Source organism: Rutilus rutilus (assembly GCF_951802725.1).
Source record: "Rutilus rutilus genome assembly, chromosome: 24".
Taxonomy (NCBI): domain Eukaryota; kingdom Metazoa; phylum Chordata; class Actinopteri; order Cypriniformes; family Leuciscidae; genus Rutilus; species Rutilus rutilus.
Genome location: NC_140228.1, coordinates 5,705,688 through 5,732,291, shown reverse-complemented (window position 1 = coordinate 5,732,291; position 26,604 = coordinate 5,705,688). Strand labels below are relative to the sequence as shown.

The 26,604-nt window shown below is 35.3% G+C and overlaps 1 protein-coding gene across 2 annotated transcripts in view; it reads left to right on the top strand.

Moving 5' to 3' along the window:
• The window catches only part of kcnc3b (potassium voltage-gated channel, Shaw-related subfamily, member 3b), a 55,558-nt gene that overhangs the window by 22,594 nt on the left and 6,360 nt on the right, over window positions 1–26,604 (top strand). Inside the window, exons 3-5 of one of the 2 annotated variants that reach the window (XM_084399537.1) lie at window positions 9,039–10,044; window positions 12,231–12,416; window positions 25,652–25,917. In XM_084399537.1, the coding sequence (XP_084255663.1) occupies window positions 9,039–10,044; window positions 12,231–12,416; window positions 25,652–25,806 (1,347 nt within the window). In that variant the 3' untranslated portion in view covers window positions 25,807–25,917. Of the gene's footprint in view, window positions 1–9,038; window positions 10,045–12,230; window positions 12,417–25,651; window positions 25,918–26,604 lie in introns of those variants that run through there. The other variant, XM_084399538.1, reaches the window with a different exon arrangement.

The window sequence follows — 26,604 nt, the reverse complement described above, 5'->3', positions numbered from 1 at the left end:
AACACTGCAGTCTTCTAGAGAGAATACAAAACAGGCATGATGCTGAGACGCCCGTGGTCCCGCACGCAACAGTGTGTGAGCTTCTCGCCTTTTCGAGCAAAGGCAAAGAAATGCACGCTTTTGTGCATCATGTTTTACACACAACGTGTCAGAATGAATACAGTGCGTTCAGATGGTTGTTAGCATGCAGCTCTGCATGTGAAGTAACGTTCACACATCCTTGTAATGCACCAACGGCACGTGTGAACCGGTGTTGCACGGTGCTGTCTGTCATCATAGAGGTGCATACATGCCTTCACACACACACACACACTGTCCCTCTATGACCTTCAGTATCCCGCAGTGTCCTGTGTTACATCAAATGACCGATCACTCTCTCTCTCCATCTCTCTCAGGTGTCTCTCCTGATGTTATGGGTCGTTCCCATGTGACAGGCAGCTTGATATATTTCCTCCTTTGCTGATGCACGAGTGTGCGCACTTTTACGTCTGCGCAGTGTCTATATGCATCTCTAGAAATGTATAAATCTCAATTATGCATTTAAATTTCAGATTGTGAAACTCGTTATTCAGTCGAAGCGGATAATTAAGAAAATAAGCCTCTTTGGGACACGTGTTGCAGTGATTTTAGTTGATTTTGATTTTGAGATAATAAGTGTTTTATGTGAAGTGGTAAAGCATGGTAAATCACTATAAAACATATCCGAGTGGCTTTTTATTAAACGGCACACTAGCAATGTGATAAAAGACATTGATGTTAAATAGTACGTTTTATTATTAAAATTAGTAGTTTGATTAAACATTTGAAAGTGTTTTATTATATTAATAATTGCTGCTGCTGGAAATTCAGCTTTGCCATTACAGGAATAAATTATATTTTAAAGTATACCAAAATAGAAATCAGTCATTTTGAATAGTACAAATATTTCACAATATTTCAGCTTTTTCTGAAATTTTTTAATCAAATAAATGCAGCCTTGGTGAGCAGAGACTTCTGAACTGTAGTCAACAGAAAAAAAAACGAAAAAAACAAAAACATGGCAGTACCACAGTACTTTTTGGTCTTTTTTGGTTGTCTTATGAGTCTCAATGGCTGAAAAAAAAAAAAAAAAATTCTTAGATTTACTTGTAAAATAAAGGTATGAATAAGCCACTGAATAAAAAATTAAAAAGGTAATTGCGATTTTTTTTCCTCTCTCTCTCTCGTTTACAAGTTTACATCTTGCAATTCTGACTTAATTTTTTTGTGAGAAAAAAAAGTCAGAATTGTGAGATAAAAAGTTGCAATTATCTTTTATTTATTTTTTATTTTGTGGCAGAAACAAGTTTCCATAGAAAGGGGTTTTTAACCAGCAGTCTATTTTTTTTATCACCACAACAGCAATATGATAAAAGACATGATGTTCAATAAATAGTAATTTTTATTATTAATAATTATAATTAGATTAATATAAAATTCTATATATATAAAAAATTAAATAATTTGATTTACAAAATCTTAAAAATAAAATAAAAATATAAATGTTACATATTAAAAAAGAATAATAAAAATAAAAAATTGCCAAACTTTTCTTTTTTGTTTAAATGTTTTTACAGTGTTGCAAATTTTGCATCCATTTATATGCGTGTCTTTGAATGTGGCTCATCCAATCAGAATTTAGAGTCCATATGCAGTTTAATGCATCCATTCAAACATTCTGATGTTTTCAGGTTGCGGTCGGATGTACCAAACTGAACGCCTGTGGCATGTGACGTGTGTGTGTGTGTGTGTGTGTGTGTGTGTGTGTGTGTGTGTGTGTGTGTGTGTGTGTGTGTGTGTGTGTGTGTGTGTGTGTGTGTGTGTGCTGCTTACTGCACCGTATATACTGTATGAGATCATTTGGCGTTTTTTTTTTTATATACATATTTTGATGGGATTGTTCAACTAAAATGAATTTTGACCTCTATGTGGATCCAAAAGTGTAGGACTTACTTTCTTCTGTGGAACATAAAATAAGATATTTTGAGAAATGAAAGTCAGTATTGTTTGGTTCTCAACATCTTTTGTGTTGCACAGAAGAAAGAAAGTCATACAGGTTTTGGAACAACATGAGGGAGAGGGAGAGTAAATGATGACTTTTAATGTGAACTATCCCTTTAATTTGGATCTGATGAAATAATGAGTCAAGAGATGTTAAAAATCATGCTGGATGTATTAACTCGAGTTCATTCATTACACTGGAAATAGAACAGTAGGAAGCTTTGCATTGTGGGATGCAGTACAACACAGTTTCTGTTTTTTCCCTTAAAGCACGGTTCGTTTTAGAAAAGACATTTTATATTTCAAATAAATGCTGTATTTTTTTTTACTTTGACAACTGCTTTCAGCAGTGATAATAATCATAAATGTTTCTTGAGCAGCAAATCATCATATTAGACTGATTTCTGAAGGATCATGTGACACTGAAGACTGGAGTAATGATGCTGAACATTCACAGGAATAAATTACACTTTAAAACATATTCACATAGAAACAGTTATTTTAAATTGTAATAATATTTCACAATTTTTACTGTATTTTTGATCAAATGAATGACTTTAGTTTTACTGACAATAGTCATGTCCTTTTCTGGATCTTGACACTTGATTTATTTGTTCATTCATTCATTCATTTGGCGAGAGTCGACCTCCTGTGTCGCGCAGCAGAATTAACACGTTATGAATGTTGCATGGCCTTAGAGTGAGTCGACGAAGACAGAATTGTCATTTTCAGCTGAACTATCCCTTTAACATGCGTTTGCAGCTTTATGTTGGAGGAGATTAACAGAGCAGGCCAGAGAAAGAAAGAGAGAAAGAAAGATTAGAGGGAAAAAAGAAGACGAAGTGACGAGTGACTTTCACACATGCTGTGAGCGATTGCGTTTATTTTAACATCTCACACTGTACCGTGGTGCACGACGCGCGTGTGTGTGTGTATCTGTGTGTGTGAAAGTGTGTGCACACGAGTGTTAACGTGACTCTAATGACGTGTGTTTACCGCAGCACAGCTTCATCACTGTCTCCATGACAACCACTGTGCTTGCTTCCCCTTCCTGCACCAAAGACAGAAAGATAGAGAGCAGAGAGAAATACTCACACACTTACACCAAATACCACGGTCTTTGGGACGTGGAAATACCATGTTTTTGACAGTGTAGTACGGTACAATGTTTTGGACATCATAGTATGGTAATACTGTGTTTTTGGAATATGATACCATGGTAACACCACATTTTGGGATGTGATACTACGGTAAAACTATGTTTTGGAGAGCATAGTATGGTAGTGCTGTGTTTTCTTTTAACATGGTGCCATAAATACCACATTTTCTGGACACGGTACTATAGTAAAACTAAGTTTTGGACATCATAGTATGGTAATACTGTGGTTTTGGAATATGATGCCATGGTAATACCACATTTTGGGATGTGATACTATGGTAAAACTATGTTTTGGAGATCATAGTATGGTAGTGCTGTGTTTTCTTTTAACATGGTGCCATAAATACCACATTTTCTGGACACGGTACTATAGTAAAACTAAGTTTTGGACATCATAGTATGGTAATACTGTGTTTTTGGAATATGATACCATGGTAATACCACATTTTGGGATGTGATACTACGGTAAAACTATGTTTTGGAGAGCATAATATGGTAGTGCTGTGTTTTCTTTTAACATGGTGCCATACATACCACATTTTTTTGGACACGGTACTACAGTAAAACTAAGTTTTGGACATCATAGTATGGTAATACTGTGTTTTTGGAATATGATGCCATGGTAATAGCACATTTTGGGATGTGATACTACGGTAAAATTATGTTTTGGAGAGCATAGTATGGTAGTGCTGTGTTTTTTGAATATGAAGCCATACCACATTTTGGGATGTGATACTACGGTAAAACTATGTTTTGGAGATCATAGTATGGTAATACTGTGTTTTTTGAATATGAAGCCATACCACATTTTGGGATGTGATACTACGGTAAAATTATGTTTTGGAGATCATAGTATGGTAATACTGTGTTTTTTGAATATGAAGCCATACCACATTTTGGGATGTGATACTACGGTAAAACTATGTTTTGGAGATCATAGTATGGTAATACTGTGTTTTTTGAATATGAAGCCATACCACATTTTGGGATGTGATACTACGGTAAAACTATGTTTTGGAGATCATAGTATGGTAATACTGTGTTTTTTGAATATGAAGCCATACCACATTTTGGGATGTGATACTACAGTAAAATTATGTTTTGGAGATCATAGTATGGTAGTGCTGTGTTTTCTTTTAACATGGTGCCATGAATACCACATTTTTGGACACGGTACTATAGTAAAACTAAGTTTTGGACATCATAGTATGGTAATACTGTGTGTTTTGAGTATGATGCCATGGTAATACTACAGTTTTGGACACGATACTATGGCAAAACTATGTTTATGGACAAGTTGTCACAATTATGTTCTGTTTAGTTCATGAACTTTTAGTTTGCATTTCTTCAGTTCCTGTTTTGCTTGTGTCATCCGTTACTATGGTCACCGTCATTATGAGTTCATCTAGATCAGCTGTGTATCCTTCATTATCTCGTTTGTGCTTGCCTTATAAGTTGTAGCCATTCCTTCACACTTTGTCCGATCACCGTTATGTTTAGTTGTGTTTGCCATTGCCTGTCTGAGGTATTGAAATTAAACTTTGAGTTTTATTAACTGGATCTGTCTGTCTTCGTCTTCGTCTTTGTCTTTCTGCCTGAAACACAACGTGACAATAGTATAGCAATATTGTGTTTTTTTTTTATTTTATATATGAAGCCATGGTAATACCACATTTTAGGACATGATACTATGTTTTGGACATCATAGTATGGTGATGTTGTTTTTTGAGTATGTTGCCATGGTAACTTTTTTTGGACATTCTATCATAGTATGGTAATACTGTGTTGTTTTGAATTTGGTACCATGCTAATACTATGTTTTTGTTTCACAATTGTGATTGAAATACCATGCCATTCTTTTGTGGTACTGTATAACTACCATGGTATGTGAATATGGTAATAATTCAGTACCGCAGTACAACCATCAACCATCAATGTATTAATGATACTTGATGAACACTTTTTTTTATTTATAAATTACACTAACTCACAACAGAATAGTTAATCAATAATAACCGTCCCTTTGTATGATTTGCATGTAAGACGTGTTTTTGCATCATATAGGAAGGAAGTGACATCATAGCGTAAAAAAAAGGTGAAATGCTAATTAAACTGAATTAAATATGCAATGCAACATTGCGTTATATAATGATATTGTTGCATGCTCACGTTTATCTTGGCATAATGTACACTGTTGCATATATTGAGCCTCATTCATGAAACGCATGCTAAGTATAAATCATTGTTGCATTAATTGTTCCCATCAGTTCAAAGATTCATGAACAAATTACACAGAAATTTCTGCTTGTGTTTCATAAATTAGGCGTAAAATAGTAGGCAGTTTACAGTATTTATTATGTGTCGTATGCGGTAAGCTGGTATTCCATGCATTTCTTGTAAATGTAAATCAATCTTGCGAAGGGCGTAAAATACTAGAGAGCGTGACTTAAACATGCAACTGGTTTGTCGATTGACTAGTTCCCTCGTTTAAGCGGGCAATATGGAGTCTGACAGAGCACTGCTATGAGAGATCATTAGAGAGAGAGAGAGAGAGAGAGAGAGCGAGAGACACCTGGGCAGAGGAGGCTGGTTACTGCAGCAGTCTGTAACTAGGTCAGGTTGAGACTGAAGACAAACAGAGAGAGAGAGAGAGAGAGAGAGAGAGAGAGAGGGGGGGGGCTTGTGGGATGAGGCAGGTACTTAAAAAGAGTTGTGCGTTCATGTTCACCTGAAATAAACACCTGTCCTCTTCAGATCTGTCGTTCGCTGTGCTCTTATTACCTCTCGTTTTCTTTGTTTTTCATATTCCTGATTGCATAATTACACATATTTCCCTTGTTGGGAGTGATTACATGTGCTATAAATGTGTAAAAAGGCAGAAATGTGCTCATCTTTAATACAGTTTTAAAAAAAAATTATACAGGATTTACTTTGAAGCAATTATCAGTCAGAAATTCCTAGTAAATTTCTCAAATATTTACAAAGAAATTACAGTAGCACATTGATTTAAATGTGAAATTTTGCAGTAAAAATACTATTTTCTTGCAATCATATTCCTGATGGCATTATTCCAAATATTTCCCTTTTTAAGATGGTTTGGAGTGATTATATGTGCTATAAATATGTATATAAATCATTTATAAAAAAAATACTGCAATATTCCATAAGAAACTATTGTCAGTGTGATTTCATGGTGACTTTAGTGAATGTTTAAAATGCAAAAGTTCAGAAATAGAGAAAATATCTTTAGCACAATGCACAAGCCTCCACCATGATAGAGGAACGTGTGTGTGTGTGTGTGTGTGTGTGTGTGTGTGTGTGTGTGTGTGTGTGTGTGTGTGTGTGTGTGTGTGTGTGTAGATGGTTCAGTACAAATCCTGGGCAGTCTGTGAAACAAAGCAGTCTTGGATGGAGGGATAAATGGAGCGAGCAGATAGAGGGGTGGAGTGAAGGAGAGGCTTTCAACCCTGTGTGTCCTAAATGCCTGGAACATCTCATGCACATGAGTGGATCTGAGTGTGTGTGTGTGTGTGTGTGTGTGTGTGTGTGTGTGTGTGTGTGTGTGTGTGTGTGTGTGTGTGTGTGTGTGTGTGTGTGTGTGTGGTTGTGTGTGTGTGTGTGTGTGTGTGTGTGTGTGTGTGTGTGTGTGTGAGAGAGAGAGAGATCTTAATATAAATACATGTTTGATCTTTCCTTCCTATACTCAGTGTGCAAAGACTTGTGAATTTGAGAGAGAATTTGCTTCCACAACCAAATGGTTGCATGAATATAATGTTTTTTTGGCAGGTTGAATTAAACACTTAATTTAATGTGTAAAACTAATAAAAACTGGGTAATTTCCTAAAGGAGCATCAAACTCCAACCCTGGATCTCTGAGTGTTTAGTGGGCTTTTATTCTGTGGGTTACAGTCGGATGTAAATCTGTGTTTAAAAGAGAATTTTAGGTGAGAGATTATATGAGTCTAATGTAGATCTGTGTGTGTGTGTGTGTGTGTGTGTGTGTGTGTGTGTGTGTGTGTGTGTGTGTGTGTGTGTGTGTGTGTGTGTGTGTGTGTGTGTGTGTGTGTGTGTGTGTGTGTGTGTGTGTGTGTGTGTGTGTGTGCGTCAGGACCTAGTTAAGGTTCTGGCACACTTTTGAGTGAATAGGAAAAGTGTATATATCATTATTATCATCAAAATCATTGTCATCTTTATTTCATTTGTCAAACTGTTAGTAGAAAGCAACATTTTTAAACAGATATGTAAATAAATATGATGTATTTATTATATTATATTATTATAAATAATAGTATAATATGATATATATTAATAATAACTATTTGGAAAATAGTTAAAATATTACATGTAAAATTATACATTTTCTCATTTTATGAGGACCTGTTTTTAAGTTTTAACCATTTTTTAAAAATCATGTTCATAATTATTTGAAATTCTCCTATACATTCACCCAATTGTGATATTGTGAACTAACTAATATGATTTTCATCTTTAAAAAACTGATTTTAATATTTTATCCAGTATATATACCACATCTTTCTATGTGAAGTGATGCTTTGGATTATTTTTTATTGATCAGCATTGATGAAAGAATCAGCAGTTCACTTCCTTGCATTGCCACTGATCTGTATGTAAAGCTATGATAATGTATGTCCCCGTTTATAGAAACGTATTGTTTTACCTAAGATCAGTGTTGGAAAATAGGTCGTTTATAGTGTTCATGTGATTTCACCGATATATGAAGCTATATGCACAGTCATCATGGCTATGAAAACTGATCTTGTGCACAGAGCGATCAATGTCTAGACTAGTAAATAAAATGATGTCAAGGACAGATCCCTTAATAAACATCTGAATGACAAACTATTAGTTATGCATTAGTCAATATAGAGAGGTAGCATATCTTCAACATTTTTCAAAGGTGATTCATACATATAATTACATCATTTCTGTTTATATATATAGAGATATTTACATTTATAGATATTTTAGCTTGGAATCTAAAAGGATTTTTACTAAACTATAATTTTCTTGTAAATTCTCAAGTGTTTTTGTTTCAAGAAGTTTTGTTCTATAAATCTTTAAGAAAAAAATCAGTTGCTGATATTTTGTTTCTAATTTGATTTCTCAAGAGTTGTTTTTGAAGTCTTATTATATAACTGAAATAAAATAAGTTGAAATTGAAGTGCTGACATTACTAAAACTGAAATAACTGAAATTAAAAATACACTAAAAAATCTAATAAAAACCACATGAAAATGAAAATAAAAATTATAATATTATATTATAAAAAAAATTATATTATACATATAAGCTAATTCACAATATTAATACTATATTGTATAATACTATAATATATTTAAATAACTTTGGTGTCTATCTAATGCATAAATGTAAATGTTATATATAATAATAAATAATGCATGAAGTGGTTTCCAGCACAGTGGATGTCTCAGAATGAAGCTACGGTTGTGGGTTTGCGGTGTAATGGCTAAAGCTCCGGACTATAAACTTCCGGACGCTGGTCTGGTCTGATAGCACTGTGTCCTTGAGCACGGCACTTAACTTCAGGTTACTCCGGAGGGATTGTGTCTGTAATGAGTGTGTAATGCAAGTTCCTTTGGATAAAAGCATCTGCTTACCGGAACAATGCATGTTTTGTTCATTCATTTCAGGTTCAATTAGTATAGCTCTTATTGTTTCAAAACAGGTGCACATAAATTTCTCGTTTAAATGTTCAGTATTCATAGTGATATATATATATAAACATAAGAATAATATTTGACAGTTTTGTATGTTGATCCAAAGTTTGTTTCGTCTCCCCTGCTGAACTCTCTCTTTCTCTCTTTTTCTCGTTCTTCAGTATGTGGCGTTCGGATCCCTGCTATTCATCCTCATCTCCATTTCCACCTTTTGCATGGAGACGCACGAAGCGTTCAACACCATCTACAACAAAACGGAGAACGTAACGGAAGGGAACGTGACGAAAGAGGAGATCGTGTACGAGGTGGTCACGGACAGATGGCTCACGTACGTGGAGGGAGTGTGCGTGGTCTGGTTCACCATCGAGGTCTTCACGCGCGTCATCTTCTGTCCCGACAAGGTGGAGTTCTTCAAGAGCGCGCTGAACATCATCGACTTCGTGGCCATCTTGCCCTTCTACCTGGAGGTCGGTCTGAGCGGACTCTCCTCCAAAGCGGCTAAAGATGTCCTGGGCTTCCTGCGAGTGGTGCGCTTCGTGCGAATCCTGCGTATCTTCAAGCTGACGCGTCACTTCGTGGGCTTGCGTGTCCTCGGACACACACTCCGCGCCAGCACCAATGAGTTCCTCCTGCTCATCATCTTCCTCGCTCTCGGCGTTCTCATCTTCGCCACTATGATCTACTACGCCGAAAGGATAGGAGCCAGTCCGGACGACCCTACGGCGAGCGTGCACACCAGCTTCAAGAACATCCCCATTGGTTTCTGGTGGGCCGTGGTGACCATGACCACTTTAGGCTATGGAGATATGTATCCGGAGACGTGGTCGGGAATGCTGGTGGGGGCGTTGTGTGCCCTCGCGGGGGTGCTGACTATTGCCATGCCCGTGCCCGTGATTGTTAACAACTTCGGCATGTATTACTCTCTGGCCATGGCCAAGCAGAAGCTGCCTAAAAAGAAGAACAAACACATCCCGCGAGCCCCGCAACCCGGCTCGCCCAATTACTGCAAGCCGGACGCCCTGGCGATGGCGACGGCATCGCCCCAGAGGATCCTGGGTAATGTGCTGGGTGGCGTGCTGGGGTCGAGCGGGCTGACGGGTGGACTGGCGGGAGGACTGGCGGGTGACTGTCCTCTAGCTCAGGAGGAGATCATAGAGATTAACAGAGGTGAGACAGACACACAGATTTTATTGTGCACCACTCTTTCATTGACTGTTTTTAACCTTGTTATGGAAAACAATTTCCATAATTATATATTTTTTTTATAGGTTTTGATGTTATTACGTGTAAAAGCCGTAGAACAAGAAGTTTCAGTGATAGTATTGGAGTGGTTGATATGATTCATATATCATAAATATGATTATTTTCCCTGAAATCCAACAGAAATGTATTTATTATATTTATATAATATTTATTATATTATATATTTATTATATTCAAATTTTAATTATAGTTATTTTAGCTTGAAATCCAACAGAAACATGTGTATATATATAAAGTTTGGAACCCAACAGAAAAAAATATTATATATTATATCAAACTTTGTGTTTTTTATATTATATTTTGTTTTTATATATTATATTGTATTATATTATATTATACTATTATATTACATATTTGTTATATTTATATATTAAATAGCTATTTTTGGATAATGATTGATTGATTGATTGATTGATTGATTGATTTATGTAGGCCTATTAAATATTATATATTATATTTATAATTTTATTTTTATATAGTATATATTGTATTGTTTTTATATTTATTTATTAATTTCTGTGAACTTAGTACTTCAACAATTAATTATAAATATACATAAACAGCCACAACCATCAAAGACATCTGAAAGAGATATTTAGGAGCTGTGTCGGAAAATGTATTAGAGCATTGTTAAAATGTTGTTAAAATGGTACAATGCAACATAATGTCCTTGCACTGTACAACTGTGTGTGTGTGTGTGTGTGTGTGTGTGTGTGTGTGTGTGTGTGTGTGTGTGTGTGTGTGTGTTCTCCAGATGTACTGCTCTTCCTACTAATGTCATGTCTATTATCAATTATTCATTGTTTTGAAAACCTGCAAGTCTCTAATAGTTCTATAGGGTCACTATTAGTTCTATAAGGTACGGGACAGGAGAAAGGGCGATGCATAACCTTACCTAACAACTTATCTTTTTGCTCTCGCATTAGTTCCAGATATAGGTGCATAGTAATTTCTTTCATTCAGGACATGCTAGCTATTTTCTCTTTAAGGAAGACCATTGGTTTTATCCATTATTAACCATTGTTTTTATCTCCAATTTAGCAGATTTGTTGTTTGCAGATTAAATATATATATATATTTTTTTTAAGAATAAACTCTAAACCTAGAAATTCAGTGCAGGACTATAGAAGCTTTCAGAATTGACCATATCTGAACCAGATTATCATTAAGATTATCAGATTTTTTTTTATTTCACAATGTACAATGGAATAGTTAACCCAGTTCAAAGTAACTTAATGAGAACTGGGGCTGTCAAGCTGCCAAAAAAAAAAAAAAAGTATCATAAAAGTCCTCTATGCAATTCATGTGCTATACTTAAAGTCTTCTGAAACTTATTTTTCACTGCTACACAGCTAGGATCTAAAGATTGTTTTGAGACAGATCATTTCAATGAATCGATTAAATTAGTTCTCAGAGCTGGTGTGAATGATTCGTTCACAAATGAACCCGATTCAGTTCTCAAATTCAACTTTAAGAAATTAAAGTCAATCAGGTTTAGGACGAAATGAGTAGTAGTAATTAATGCCACAATTTATATGTGACCCTGGACCACAAAACCAGTCACATTGGTCAATTTTTTGAAATTGAGATTTATACATCATCTGAAAGCTGAATAAATAAGCTTTCCATAGGACAATATTTGTCCGAGATACAACTTTTTGAAGGGTGCAAAAAAATCCAAACATTGAGAAAATCTCCTTTAAAGTTGTCCATTTATGTTGGCGATTGTGCTGCATTCACTCACAAAAATAAAAGTTTTATATATTTACGGTAGCAAATGCGCAAAATATCTTCATGGACCATGATCTTTACTTAATATCCTAATGATTTTTTGCATAAAAGAAAAATCGATAATTTTGACCCATACAATGTATTGTTGGCTATTGCCACAAATATACCCGTGCGACATGTGACTGGTTTTGTGATCCAGGGTCACATATTTCTAGGTGATCTTTTCCTTTAAAGAATGTTAGTATTTTCATGTAATCCTGTCACATTTCACCTAATTTCCAGCAGCTTCCTGTTGAATATTCCATGTCTTCCTTCTCTCCTGTCTCACGCTCTCTGTGTTGATTCATGTCTCTCTTAAGACTCGAAGCAGAACGGTGACGCAGCCAGCGCCGCTCTAGCGAACGAGGACTGTCCAACAATCGATCAGGTTCTCAGTCCGGACGAGCGCAGCCCGGTGGGCCGAACAGAACGCTACCAGCAGGACAGAGCCTGCTTCCTCCTCAACACGCGAGAGTTTCGACCCACTGACGGGAACGTGCGGAAAGGTACGTTTAAATGCTTCAGCGAGCGAGTTACACACACATATTCACACAGTCTCGGCCCAATCCCAGCCTCTGTGCAAGATGTGTTAGATCTTAAAGATCCCTTTCTAACATAGTTTGCACACACAAGCATCCCCTAAAACCTGCCCATCTCACACACTCGTGTCCATCTCTCCAAAAATACAGATTACATAACCATAAACATCTCTGGGTGTTTTCACACTTGGGTGGTTTCACGAGGCTGAGAGCATTTATAATCATTTATTTATATAGCGCTTTTTACAATTCACATTATTTCAAAGAAATCTATTAATTTATAATCAATATAAACAATCAAGCATATTTGCATATATCGCTTTACATGTGTACTTCATAATGTTGGATATGCTTATACTGTATATATAGAGCTGTGCGATAGTTTAGTTGAAATTTTGTGATAGAAATAATCAAGCAGTCGAGAATTGCTAATTTAGTTTATGCATATGCATATGAACACACCAAATAACCTCTGACCCTTGAGCACTGGTCCAAGAACCATTCACTTTAAACCCACTGTACAGTTCGCTTATATCGTGCATTTTAATCAAAAAGCATGCCAGGCTCACTTTATATTCTCCTCTGTGTAGTCAAATACTTAAGCTGTTTTGTCTGGAGCATAAATTCTTTTAATACTTATATTTATAATATCACATAATACTTATATTTCACAAAATTCTATTAGCAAATGCCCAACCAACCAACAGTTCTTAAACGCACAAGCACGTTTGCACATTTCTGAAAGTTTGTTTGTTGAATCTACATTTGTGAATCATCAAGTGTGTGTGAATCGCTATGGAAAATGATTTTATTTCTCAGTATCTTTGTCATGTTTTACAGTAGAAATATCCAAACTTTCTTAAATCAAGAAGCATTTATTTGAGAAGCAAAATTACGTCTGAAAAATATATAAAAAGTAAATGAGTTTATGTTTAAAACATGAGTGGGGTAAGAAAAATAAACTTAATTTCACAGACAGATTTTTTTCTTTTTTTTTTAAACATAAACTGAGTTATACATTGCCGTTTGCAAATATGTAAACTTTTTTGTTAATGTGAATAAGCGTACGCATTTGTGTATCATATTTGTAAACGCATTAATTTTGAGACTAATTTATCTCCATAGTTTAAGGTGTGGCAGGACTTGAGCAGCTTATGCTATTTTAATAAAATATTTTACATTTACATGTAATCATTTAGCAGTGAAGTCATCAAAGTGAGGAAATCATCACAGAAATGTAATATTATCCACAGCAATTTTCAATAAATAAATTAGATTTAAATGTGAAGTGTGTCATTTCTGAGCCAATAAATGAAATTGCAGAAATATTGTCCAGCAAACATAATCCCACTGTTAACTTACACCAGTGGTTGAGTCAATGCTAGTCAATGAACACTAAAATGGGTCAAAATCAGATCCAACCCCTCATTTTAGGCCGGGAACAGTGTGAATACAGAGTGAACCAGGTTGTTTTTTGCAATTTTCAAGGATTCAAGTGTGAAAACATCCTTAAAAACACACTGACATCTGAAAAATCTCTCTTTTGACATTTTTCTTCTTCTCTTTTTTCTTTATTTTTCTTTGGTGTTTTTTTTTTCTTAATTTTTTTTTTGCATGTCTAATTTTCCATAATAATACACAATTTCTCCTCCGTTTCTTTCCTCACATTCACCATCCTCTTCATTTTGCCATCTATATTCCATTCTCTCAATTTCCTTTTTGCATTGCATTTTCCTTGATCCTTGGTCTTCATTTTCAGTGTCAAACCTTCTGTTACCTGTTCTGTCACCTCCAACGACCACACAAATCTCCTTTCCATCCACAAAGACGCACAACAAATGACACAAACAATGTCCGATCCATGCACGCACGATTCTCAGAACCCGACATATCCCCGGTTGCCTTTCCCTCAACACAACCCGACTCCATTTGGCACAGTTAGATTTAGGATATCAGCCGACGGCCACAAATCCTCCCATCACAGACGAATGGTATAAGCTGGAAGGATATTAATGCAAACTCCACCTTGGCATGGATCAAACCATAGTGATCAGAGGTAAAGACCAACCACAGAAATAGAAACATACAAACACATGCTCCGATAATTAATGATCTAGGATATTTAACACAATTACACACACATTTACACCTGCATGGGTGTTTCGTTGTTGGCGGGTGTAATTTTTCGTGTTGATGTTGTGTTGTTGTCCTAACAAACTGTCATTAGTTTCATCTGTTAAAGGAAATGAATCTAATGTTGTATGATGTTACTGAATATGAGTTTAAGTTTGGGTTTCACACACTCTCTGACACATAGATTTGCTCTTGTATGTTTTTGCAGATTGGCCACCTCTTAAATTGCTGACTGTCCCACTCTGGACAGTCAATGCCAAAAATGTCTGTGCACTGGGGACAATTTATCACCCACTTTAACACTCGGCATGTAGAAACTCAGCACAAATACAGTGAGATGACACAAATCTTACTGTAAAAGTGCATTTTCCTGACACTCTGTGTGTGTAGAGGACAGTAGACTAGCAATCAAATGTGTTTAATGGAATATTCCAGGTTTATTTTTAAAGAAATAAATACTTTTATTCAGCAACGACACAGTAAATTGATCAAAAGTGACTGTAAAGACTATTTTAATGTCACAAAATATATCTAATTCAAATTAATGCTGTTTTTCTCACTTTCTTTTCATCTGTTCATCCTGACAAAAAAAAATTCGATCACAGTTTCCACAAAAATATTAAGCAGAAAAAAAAAACGTTATTAACTGATAATAATCAGAAATGTTAGAGTGATTTCTAGGATCATGTGTCACTGAAGACTGGAGTAATGATGCTGAAAATCCAGCTTTGATCACAGGATATAAATTACATTTTAAAATATATTCAAATAGAAAATAGTTATTTTAAATTGTAATAATATTTTAATTTTTTTACTGTATTTTTGATCAATTAAATGCAGCCTTGGTGAGCCCAAATTTTTTAACAGTAAATAAATAAATTAACGTTACATTTTAGGTTAATAGTGAGACTGTAACATCATTACACTAACATGTTTGAGAGCAGAATCCAGCGACTGACCAATCAGATTTGAGTATCGCAGAAAGATGCATTGGTCATTTTATCACACTAAGTCTCAAGCCATCGCATGTAATGTTTAAGTGTTTCATTCAATTTAATAGTTGCACTTTGTTGATTTGCTGTGCTGTTCATGTCTATGACTGTGAAAGAATCCAAATGATTAGGTTGAAAATAAGCTGGAATATTCCTTTAAATATCCTTTGAAATGTTGCATACTGTATATGTTACAAAAGAAGAGAGCAGAAACCCAATCTTTACTACTTATTCAGGTCTGTTACACTAACCTCATACTCTGTAATGAGAAAAACATGCATATGGGACAAAGTTGGACACTATAGAGTTGTGTAACAAAGATTGTTTTCAATGTCATATGAGATCAAATTACAAATGGAACTGCACCTGCTGCAGTGTGTGTGTGTGTGTGTGTGTGTGTGTGTGTGTGTGTGTGTGTGTGTGTGTGTGTTTTCAGTGGGATCTCACACGCTCTGTATTGTCTTTTTCTTCAGGTTGTGTCATATCCCGCGTTTGTATGTTGGCTTCTTCATATATTCTCTCACTGTTCTACTGTCTCCCCCGTCCTCCTCCTCCTCGCTGTGTGTGTGTGTGTGCGTGCGTTGTGTTTGTTGTGATGTGACGTCGCTTATTGTGTTTTCAATGTGTTTCCCTCACTCTTCCGGTGACCTTTAACCCGCACGTGCGCACCAAGGCAACACGTAAAAACGCACACACATAGAAAGACGAACTCGAAGGTTGCTTGGGTGTTCGCTGTGCTGAGTCGAATCACCTCAGGGTTAAAGGTCAGGGGTCGATAGAGGTCAAGGTGAATTCAAATGAGCACGAGTTCTCGGTTCTGTGCCATGCTGCAAACACTGCGCGGGCAACGTTCACTCAAAAACATATCTGGGCCTAAATTTAAGATTTATTTATATATTTGAATTGCATATATATTTTTTACACACTGAGTTTCTATGCAATTTAAATACATAATCTAAAATTTAGCCTAAATATTTTTTGAGTGGATGATGTGGGAATGAGAGAAACGGATGGAGAGAAAGAGTGTTTATGTGTGGCACAGATTCCTATGAATCTGCTCATACGACCTCAACCTGCTTCAGTTCCTAGCGTAGCCGGAATCTCCTACATGTGTGTGACAGTCTGTGTGTTAGCTCTTGTTTTTGAGGTGTGCGTGTGTGTGTGCTGTGTAACTGACGTCTGACTGACTGGTTGACAGACAGACACTGGGATATTTGGACAGACTCACAGACAGACTGACGTAGAGCAGGTAAGAAGGAACCGCACGTGTTTTCCTGGGCTTGAGCAACACCTCGTCTTCTGGGACGCAGTCACTCTATCACTTTTAACATCCAGAGACCCTATAGATGCAGAAATAACATTATGTCAAGCTTTAAAGACCAGTGTCTGTTGAGGATATGTATGTGTATGTGTGAGTTCTGTTATATGGCATCTTAGCTAAACTGCCAGGCTCTGTTTCAAAACCTAGTGAGCATACATCTACATATAGTATAGAGCATATGGAGCTAGTTTCATTAATTACATATATTGCAACCTGACATTAGAAATTAAAATCTCTCTCATATTCTCTCTAATACATCTCTAATATTCTCTAATTTAAGGGTGTCATATGATGAGGAATTGTAATAAAAAGATTACTTTTTTTTTTTTTTATCGTATTGCTCCATATTTATTTTGATATTTCAATTTTTCATTTATCTAATATTTATTAATTTCAGTTTAACTTGATAGTCAGTGATCGCCATGAAACAAAGTAATTTTTTTTAATAAAAACTGAATTCGACAGTCAGTGATGTTTTAATTTTTAGTCATTTTAGTACTTTATTCCAAAGCAACATTTCAATTTTTCATTTAAGTTTTATGTTTTTCATCTTATGTTTATATTTTATTTCAGATTTATTTCAATTAACAAAATGATTTGTAATCATTTTAGACAATAATAACAACACTGGTTTGAAAATGTATAAAAGCAATAGCGAATTGCACACCAACATTTAATATTTGGGGTTATGTGTTTGTTCAAATCACTAATTCTAGGTATAAAATAATGAAATAAGCATTCAATTGATGAGAAAATAACTAAATAGTCGTGGCAAGCACCCTAATTATGCGGCCTTGATAAGATGCCTTGTTTTGGCCACAACATAAGGTGGAATCATAAGTAACGTTCATGAAAAACACAATCCCATAATGCATTGTGATTTTCATCGAAAAAGACATGGCATGGAAAATGGTTTCATGCATTTAAAATGCACTATTTCACCCATTATTTGAGTGTTATTTGTGCAACTGCTGACGTCAGTCCTCACTGGAATCAAGCATCCGTCGAGTCTCCCGGGCGCTTCGGCACTATTTGTGTGGTGTGTGAGTAACCATTAACACAGTTAGTGGCCATGGAGAGCATTTCAGATCAGTCACTTATGAGGTTCCATTTCAGCTAGGATGCTGCCTTAGAAGCTAACAGACTATGTAGACAGCAAGGCAGCGCACTGGGGTTTGGAACAGAGCCATAGTGCCTCGTTGAACGGACATTAGACTGTTAATTGGGTACGATACAGTGAGTGTAAACTGTGTGTGTGAGTCTGTGCCAATGGGAGTCGATTTAACATCTAAATATACTCCTGCCATCTGTGGAACCTATACAGACACACACATATTGCTCTGGGTGTTAAAGCGATCTCTTCCTGTGCAATATAATCCCTAAATGCTGTTCACTGTTCTTAGAGGAGTGTGTGTGTGTGTGTGTGTGTGTGTGTGTGGGTGCGCGCACCGACCTGCCCTGCTGTAATGCTGTTTGCATGAGGCTATTTGCTCAGAGTCAAAGTCAGTATCAGACAACTGAAGTCTCTGTGAAGGATCTCTGTAAGCCATTGTGAGTTCTCTTTCCCTCTCTGTGTGTCTCTCTATCTTCTGTTGTCTTCCTCCATGTCCTGTTGTTTGTCTTATATGTTTATGGTCTTGTGTGTGTGTTGTTCAAACTGGTCAATTTTCGTGTGTGTTCAACTGGTCAAAGTTCATCAATGTGGGCCACACTCGCAAGCAAACATCAGTAGTTTCATTGTGGCAACTACAATAGTTTCATAAATGATGTATGTATTTTTATTCGAGAATAAAAGCGAATCTGATTTTAAAGGGGTCATATCATAATGAACCAAATATTCCTCAATCTTTTGAGATAAAACATTCATTATCAGCAGTCTTATTGCTATTTATTGTTTCATATTTTAATGGGTTTTTAATATATATATTTATATTGGTTGTAATATATTTTTTATATTCATAATTATTATTATTATTTAAAAAAAAAAACATTTTAAGTTTTATTGCTGTATATTTATTTATTTTTAAGATTTTATGATTTATTATTTAATTATTTTTATTTTTATAAATCCAGCAAAGTTGCAAGTGCAACTGACAATCAGCGATCACCATGCATTTAAAAAAAATATGTTAAAAAAAAAATATATATATATATCATAATAAATCAAGTATTCCTAACTTTAATATGAATTTTTATTTATTTAAATTTGTTTAAAAAAATTGCTCTATATTTGTTTATTTATTTATTGAATATTTAATACTGATTTTAATAAATCAAGCAAAATTGCAATTGAACTTGACAGTCAGAGATAATCATGCATTTTCATTGTGTATATATATATATATATATATATATATATATATATATATATATATATATATATATATATATATATATAAAAGAAAAACGTTTTTGCTGTTATACATAATAATATGATATGACCCCTTTATGGATTTAATTATATTTTGTTATTGAAGCACTTTAAACTGTTTCAAGAAAGGTGTAAAGCGTGGGTGTCTTTCACATAACAGTCTTTCAGTTTATTGATATTTCCATTATATATACACAAATTGTAGCCTAAAGTTGCATTTCAAGTTCAAAGTTATAGTCTTTATGAAAGATGCCTTGAGCAGGACATTTTTCAAAACTAAACAGGTGTGCTCTAGTTCCGTCAAGGCAACCGCATGAAATCTCTTTTTTTCTCCATTAAAACAGGGTCTCCATCAGGTCTATATTTAGTCTGTGTAGTGAAGCGGTTATGCATTACAGATAGACGTGTAAATATTTGCCCTGATGATATGATTCAATTGTGCAATGCATCAGGAAATCTGAATTTTAGTCACAATTTGGTTCAATTCAATTGGTATGATTAAAAAATATACGCGTTCGAATACGTTCGTGTCAGAATTACATTTGGTGGATTTTATCAGTTTAAATTGGATTTTTCTTAAGAAATTAATAACACTGTAACATTAGGTATTATAGTAAGTATAATACATTCTTACATTTTGGAATAAGTGCATTAAATTAACATTGTTAAATTAACGCATTTAGTTAAAGATCATTCATAAACTAAAATAACTGAGGGTTTTATCACTATATCACTGAACTCATTTCATATCATCACACACACTCACACAAACACACACACACTCCTTCCATGTCTATGTGTGTAGTTGTTAATGTTGCATGTGTGTGTTTGCAACTGTGCATTTCCTGTCTGCAAATATCACAACTTGTCATTTAGAAATCCATTTTTGAACTATACATTTAGTGTCATTGTTTACATGCCTCCTATTTATTGTCTGGAAACAAGCATCTCTATTATTATTGTGCCATCTTGTTGTGCTAAAGGTTAACAAGTGGCACTGTTGAAGTTTAAGGACTAGTTTGATAACAGAACAGTATCAGCACATTTGATGTGTTCTCCTGTTACAGCACATTCCAGCAGTGAGCGGCCCGTCATGGTTGTGGTGTTCTGTGTTCTGGTCACAAGCCGATCGATATAGCTTAATTGTGGGTAATGTGAGCTCTCTCTATTGCTAACAGTCCAGCGGTCGATATGCCGGAATACTGCCGGAACAGCCTGAGCTGGAATAAAGCTTTCACTGCACACATGTAGCCTAGACCTAAGCAACATAAGTGACAGAAAACAGGACTGGGTATTGACACAAATTGCATAAGCTTGAACTTCGATTCAGTTCCTAATCTCGATTTTATATCATTTAATTAGCATACTGTAAATGTACATTTTTGTCAAGAACAAAATAATTTCTATCAACTATTGTAAACTATAGGAAACCCTGTCATTTGGAATTACTGCAATATTAAAGGTTAAAATTAACAACAGATTTGTATACAAACATTTAAATTGGACATAAGGTAGTTTTATGATGATTACTTATATAATTGTTTCTACTCCAATTCGTTGAAATATAAACATTTAAAGATGGCTGTCATAACTTGTTTTTAATGATGGATTTATACAAACTTACATTAAATATTGAATCAAATTTTAAGTAAAAATATAATGAATATGTAATTTAGTGCATATATAGCAAAATGCTCCTCTCTAGAGTATATATTTCTCGCTAACTATAGCTTTATGGTCACTGAATGGCTTTTCTGAGGTAACGTTAGGCCTGCTAACGTTGAGCTGTTGTTTACAAATTGTTTCATTGACGTCTTTCCGTCAATAAAACATTATTACAAGATTACATGAGACATAATGTGGATTTTGGAAAGTTGTACTGTATCTTTCAAAATAACTTCTGATGGTCGTGTTTATTTCGTGTTGTAAAGCGGAAATAAAGCGGAAGATATTATTTATCAGTTCACGCGCGCTCCGCGCTGCCGGCCGCTTCACTGTCACGTCAAAGAGCGCCAACACGGTATTTATTGTTTTAATTTCGCATTAAAATTTACAGAGTTCGAAAGCTGAGCCTTTCGTGTGTTCAAGTCTTGTCGGGAAGATCGTACTGAAGGCACATGAACGCCACCACAAAGTCGTAAATACGAGTGGAAAGCTCAGAATTTTAATGCTGCCTTCACGTCACGTGCTATTGGAAGCATTATAGTTTCCTAGTTAATAACAAAATGGACATGAACGCCCTCTCATGTCAAAATTTGAATGCGATGTGCTCATAATCATGACTTCAGAAGGGCGAAGTAGGAAATTACCGATAGTGAGGGCAGCATTAACATTAGCAAATGCTTCATTAAAAAATTAAAAAGGCACAAAGCTTATTGGGATTTTGTGGAAGGGAGGAGCGCTTCAAATAATGTGAAGAGTGTTAGTGAAGACGATTAAGCCGAAATTTATATTTTCAACCCAGCCCTAACATAAACACCCAATAACCTCAATCACACCCATTATTGCCTCAATTTATCAGGGTGTCATCGTCATCATTCATCATCATCATCATTATCCAATAGCCTAACTAACTGATGCTGATGCTGTGGCATTTATTAAAGATTATAATTTTATTAGGGCATCTAAATGTGGTTTTGATATTTGCACACCCCCTTTTTTTGTTCTTTCATGTCATTCACTCTCTTTTTAACTCTTTCCACTGTGTGACTAACACTCATCTCATCCTTCATTCGCCTCCAGGCCGTCAGTGCAGCACCAGAGTTTCTAATGCGTGACCATGGGTAGGTACATCAACTGTTTTAAATTGTTCTGTACATGTTCAAACTGGAAACACTTCTTTATGAGGTTTTCCTGGTTCACAGTAGGTATGCAAATCTTGTAGCACTCATACTGAGCGATCTGAACATGGTAATATTATAAAATATTACATGTACATGATAAGAAATATAATATAAACTATAACGCACTTACATTAGCATGAGAGGTATCAAAGCTGTTGTGGGTATTTAACATGGTAAATGTGTTGGAATCATAGCGTTTATTATAATGTAGCAAAAATATAAATCATTTCAGGTATTTAGTAGGCACACTTAAAGACAACATGAGATGTAAATGACAGTAAATTAGGTACATTTTAATTTCATGTTGTCTTCAAATATTTTTAAGGTAGTTTTGAAATTTTTAATATATGCATTTTTGATTGTTCAGCCCATAAAATGTTTTCACCGTGCTGTCACACAAACTTCCTGTTGTTTTAGTGGCGCTACATTCTCACACACACCGAGTATCCATCAGTCCCATTAAATATATTCACTCTTCCTGTCTTATTCCACCCTCACTAATGCGCTCTGTCTCCTGAGGAATCCTTTAAAAGCTCTTACTGGGCAAACATAATAAAAAGGGCGTGTGGCTGTATGAAGCGATGTTGACCAGGCAGACGGGTAAAACAATCCAGTTGTTTTTGTTGTTCTGTTGTCCTGACCAGCAGATAAAGTAGTGGTAGTGTTGTACTGTGGTAGCGATGTGTGCTGTACTGTATTATAAACACAGGCTGTTCTGTATGTGCTAGTCGTTTTTTGCGATGGTCCTCACGTCCGTCTGTGTCCGTCCGTCACAAAGATGGCAATATCCGAAATCCTTGTCCTTGTGGGGACATTTTTTGCTTCCCACGAGGAAAACGGCTTATAATTCATGCTAAGTGATGTTTTTGAAAAGTAAAAATGCAGAAAGTTTTCTGTGATGGATAGGTTTAGTGTAAGGGGAGAGGATGTACAGTTGTACAGTATAAAAATCATTTTGTCTATGGAAAGTCCCCTAAAAACGTGTGTGTGTGTGAATTTTATATCAGACCTGACTCAGCACATTTGTGTCCGAATGCATTTGTGTGTGTGTGTGTGTGTCCAAGCTGTTGTCCTACTTTCAGAGGAAAGTTGTCTTTCTTTTTTTTCCCCTTATCGTCCTTGTTTTTCTTCCAGAGTATTTTTCTGTGATCAACGTGCGGCAAACTTTTCCCACATTCACCTCTTCCTCTCCCGAACAAACACGCATATAGGGAGAAAGCGGGAGAGAGACAAATAAATCTGATATGTGGGTGGAAGGTCGCTGCTAGTCACTTCACTTAAATGTTTGGTCACTAAAGCCTGACTACTAATCTCACTAAAGCTCAATGTAACACTCATAAGTCTGTTTTATTACTATGTCAAAAGATGGAATTATAATACACTAAATGTATGAAATAAATGTCATGAATGTAATTTATATCGAAATTACCGTAATTCAGAGTTTCTGGGGAGTTTTATGTAGATACATTACTGTTTTTGCTTATTTTATTGTGGCCAACTTTTAGGTAGGCGTTATATAAAAAAAAAACGTACTATTAGTTGCTTAATATTTTGCAAGATTTTTTTGTTGTTGCATATTTTCATGTCATCAGCAAAGCCATAAATGTTGGTATTTTATGGGTGTGAAGATGTAAACAGCCATAGATTCTGTGTTGTCATCTTGTGATTACGGTAATTCCGATAACGTGAATGCAGTGGAAGTGTTATGAACTTTTTTTTTTTTGTCATGATTATATTATACAAACGCAGGCTTTATGACCTTTCAGTCAAGTGAAGTATAATAGGATGTTCAGGAGGTTGTCAAAGAAACCCGCCAGCGGTCCACAAGAGCATATCTGTGCACTAACTCAACTGTAGTGTATTAATCAGCTTCTTAGGGTGATTTTTAATAGTAGTACAGAAACACTTGGTTGAGAATTACTTCACCTCAGTGAGTAACATTCAGTCTGCTCCAAAACCTAGTGATCCGCCTAGACATACCTTCTGTATATAATGATTTATAGATCTTGAGCTTTGGAAAAGCACTATATATTAATGATTAAATGAATGAATGAAAGTTTATTTATTTATTCCCAAAAACGATATATATATTTTTGACCTTGAGCCTATATAAATTAAATATTTTTATTTGTTTGTTTGTTTGTTTAATACTAAAAGGTATCTATATATTTGGACATAGAGCTTTGGAAAGGCACCATATAAATGATATATATATTACCAAAATGTGTCAATATATTTTTGACCTTGAGCCTTGAAAAGGCACTATATAGAATAATTTATTTGTTTTTTTGTTTGTTTGTTTAATACCAAAATGTATCAATATATTTTTGACCTAGAGCTTTGGAAAGGCACCATATAAATAAAAAAAATATATATTTTTTATTTTTTAAATGCATCAATACAAAATAAATAATTACATTTATATGGTGCCTTTCCAAAGCTCTAGGTCAAAAATAAAATATATTAATTACCTAAATGTGTCAATATATCTTTGACCTTGAGCCTTGGAAAGGCACTAATTAAATTAAATTAAATTAAATTGTGTATTTATTAATTCATTCATTCATTAATTAAAAAATGCATCAATACAAAGTACATAAAATATTTTTTTATTTGTTTCCAAAATGCGTCAATATATTTTTGACCTTGAGCCTTAAAAGGCGCTATATAGAATTTGTTTTATTATTATTATTATTTGTTAGTTTTTTGATACCAAAATGTATCAATATATTTTTGACCTGGAGCTTCGGAAAGGCACTATATAAATGATTCATTCATTCATTCATTACAAAACAAAAACAAATCAATAAAAAATGTATTAAAAAAAATACTTTGTTCAAAAAAAGAGTGTTACGTCATAAGCTGAGCAGTTCACCAGGTTTTGGAGCAAAGTAATAAAAAGTTTTTTTAAAAACACTAACAACACTTTATATAAATGTTTTGAAATGTCTCACAATGGCTCCCGTGGTTTGTTCAACAATCTCCCACAGTCTGGCCGAGAAAGGCACTTCAGCTTCTGTCTTATGTGTTGTCTAGTCTTACTCTACACTGCACTGGTTAACTGAAACACTTCATCTCAAATCCCAACTTTACCACAACTTAGTGGCAAACAATCCAGCCAGTGTTTTCTTCAACCAGTGGGAATGTGTGGACGTTTATCTGTGGAGTATTTGGTTTCTGGGAAACTGTGTTTATATGTTGTGGAATTTTTTAGTAAACCAATGTATGATGATTTTCATAACTCTCATTTTCCTGTTTTGTCCTGTCTTGTCCTGTGTATGTCTGTCCGTCTGTCTTTTACCTGTATCTTCACGTTTGTCCCACTTTATATCTACGTTTAAATTTTACACTCATGTTTCTTTTTCTTTCGTTCCTTTCCCAATAATTCATTTTCTGTCGGCCACATTCTCACTCAAACCGATATATTAACCGAACATGTAACGCCCAATGACGATCCACCCCATCGCTCATGCTGTTCAATCGAAAAACACGCATTTAAAATTGATTCAACCTGTCACTAACGTGGGCGAACAATCTGGCAGCCACCGGTTACGAGAAATCTCGCAGCCTGAACAACATATCAGGAATGGCGGGGTCGTCCCTGCGTTTGACCCCCATCACCAGCACGCCCTTTGACCCTTACGAGGCCCCGGGACCCCTCCGTCGCTGCCGCTCACCCATTCCCTCCATTTTGTAGCAGAAAAAGCGGAACGAGTGACAGAAAGACTCAGGAAAGGAGGAGAGAAAGGCAGAACAGCCTCATACTCACATTCACAGCAATAACAATGACTGATCGCGAGCGCGTCGGTAGAGACACAGTTTGTGAATGATCGCGGGTCGTGTTCGTGTTTGAACTGGACTTGGCAAGGTTAAGCTGGTCAATAACTGTGCGAATGGAGCAAATGCTTTGTTTTTCCCCCATGCTTCACAGTAGTCTTAGAGGGAATGATTTTGATGCTCAAGGAAGATAGATTAATGCATTTTCATTTCAAATGCACCCTTGCTTTGTGTTTCCATTTCCCTCAAACTCTGAATTAAGATTAATATTACTGTGAATAAACGTAATTCTGGACTGTAGAAAACGCACCAGAATTTTGAATGCAAGAATAATGTACATATGCAATCATTACTCTGAATAGAAACGTTCGTAGGGGTTAAAAATGAAATGTATCATGTTTGTTTGTTTTTGTTTGAATTTGTCGTTGGACTGTTATTGGCTGTCAAATAATTTCGTTTAATTGCAAACCTATTGAATCAAAACTGAATGGGTGAAAGATAAATCTGACCAATTGATTATTTGAGCATTCATTGCCATATAATCACTTCATTTTATTTTGCGCATCGTTCTGGCTCATCGTCATTTTTGTTTGTTTATTTGTTTGCATACTTTATTTTGCTCATTATAACATGTTGCCAAGTTTCGCCCACCTCTAAGCAAAGACTTCCAGTCCGAAAACTGAATATGAGGAGCAAAAAAAGTGTGGAAAGTACATTT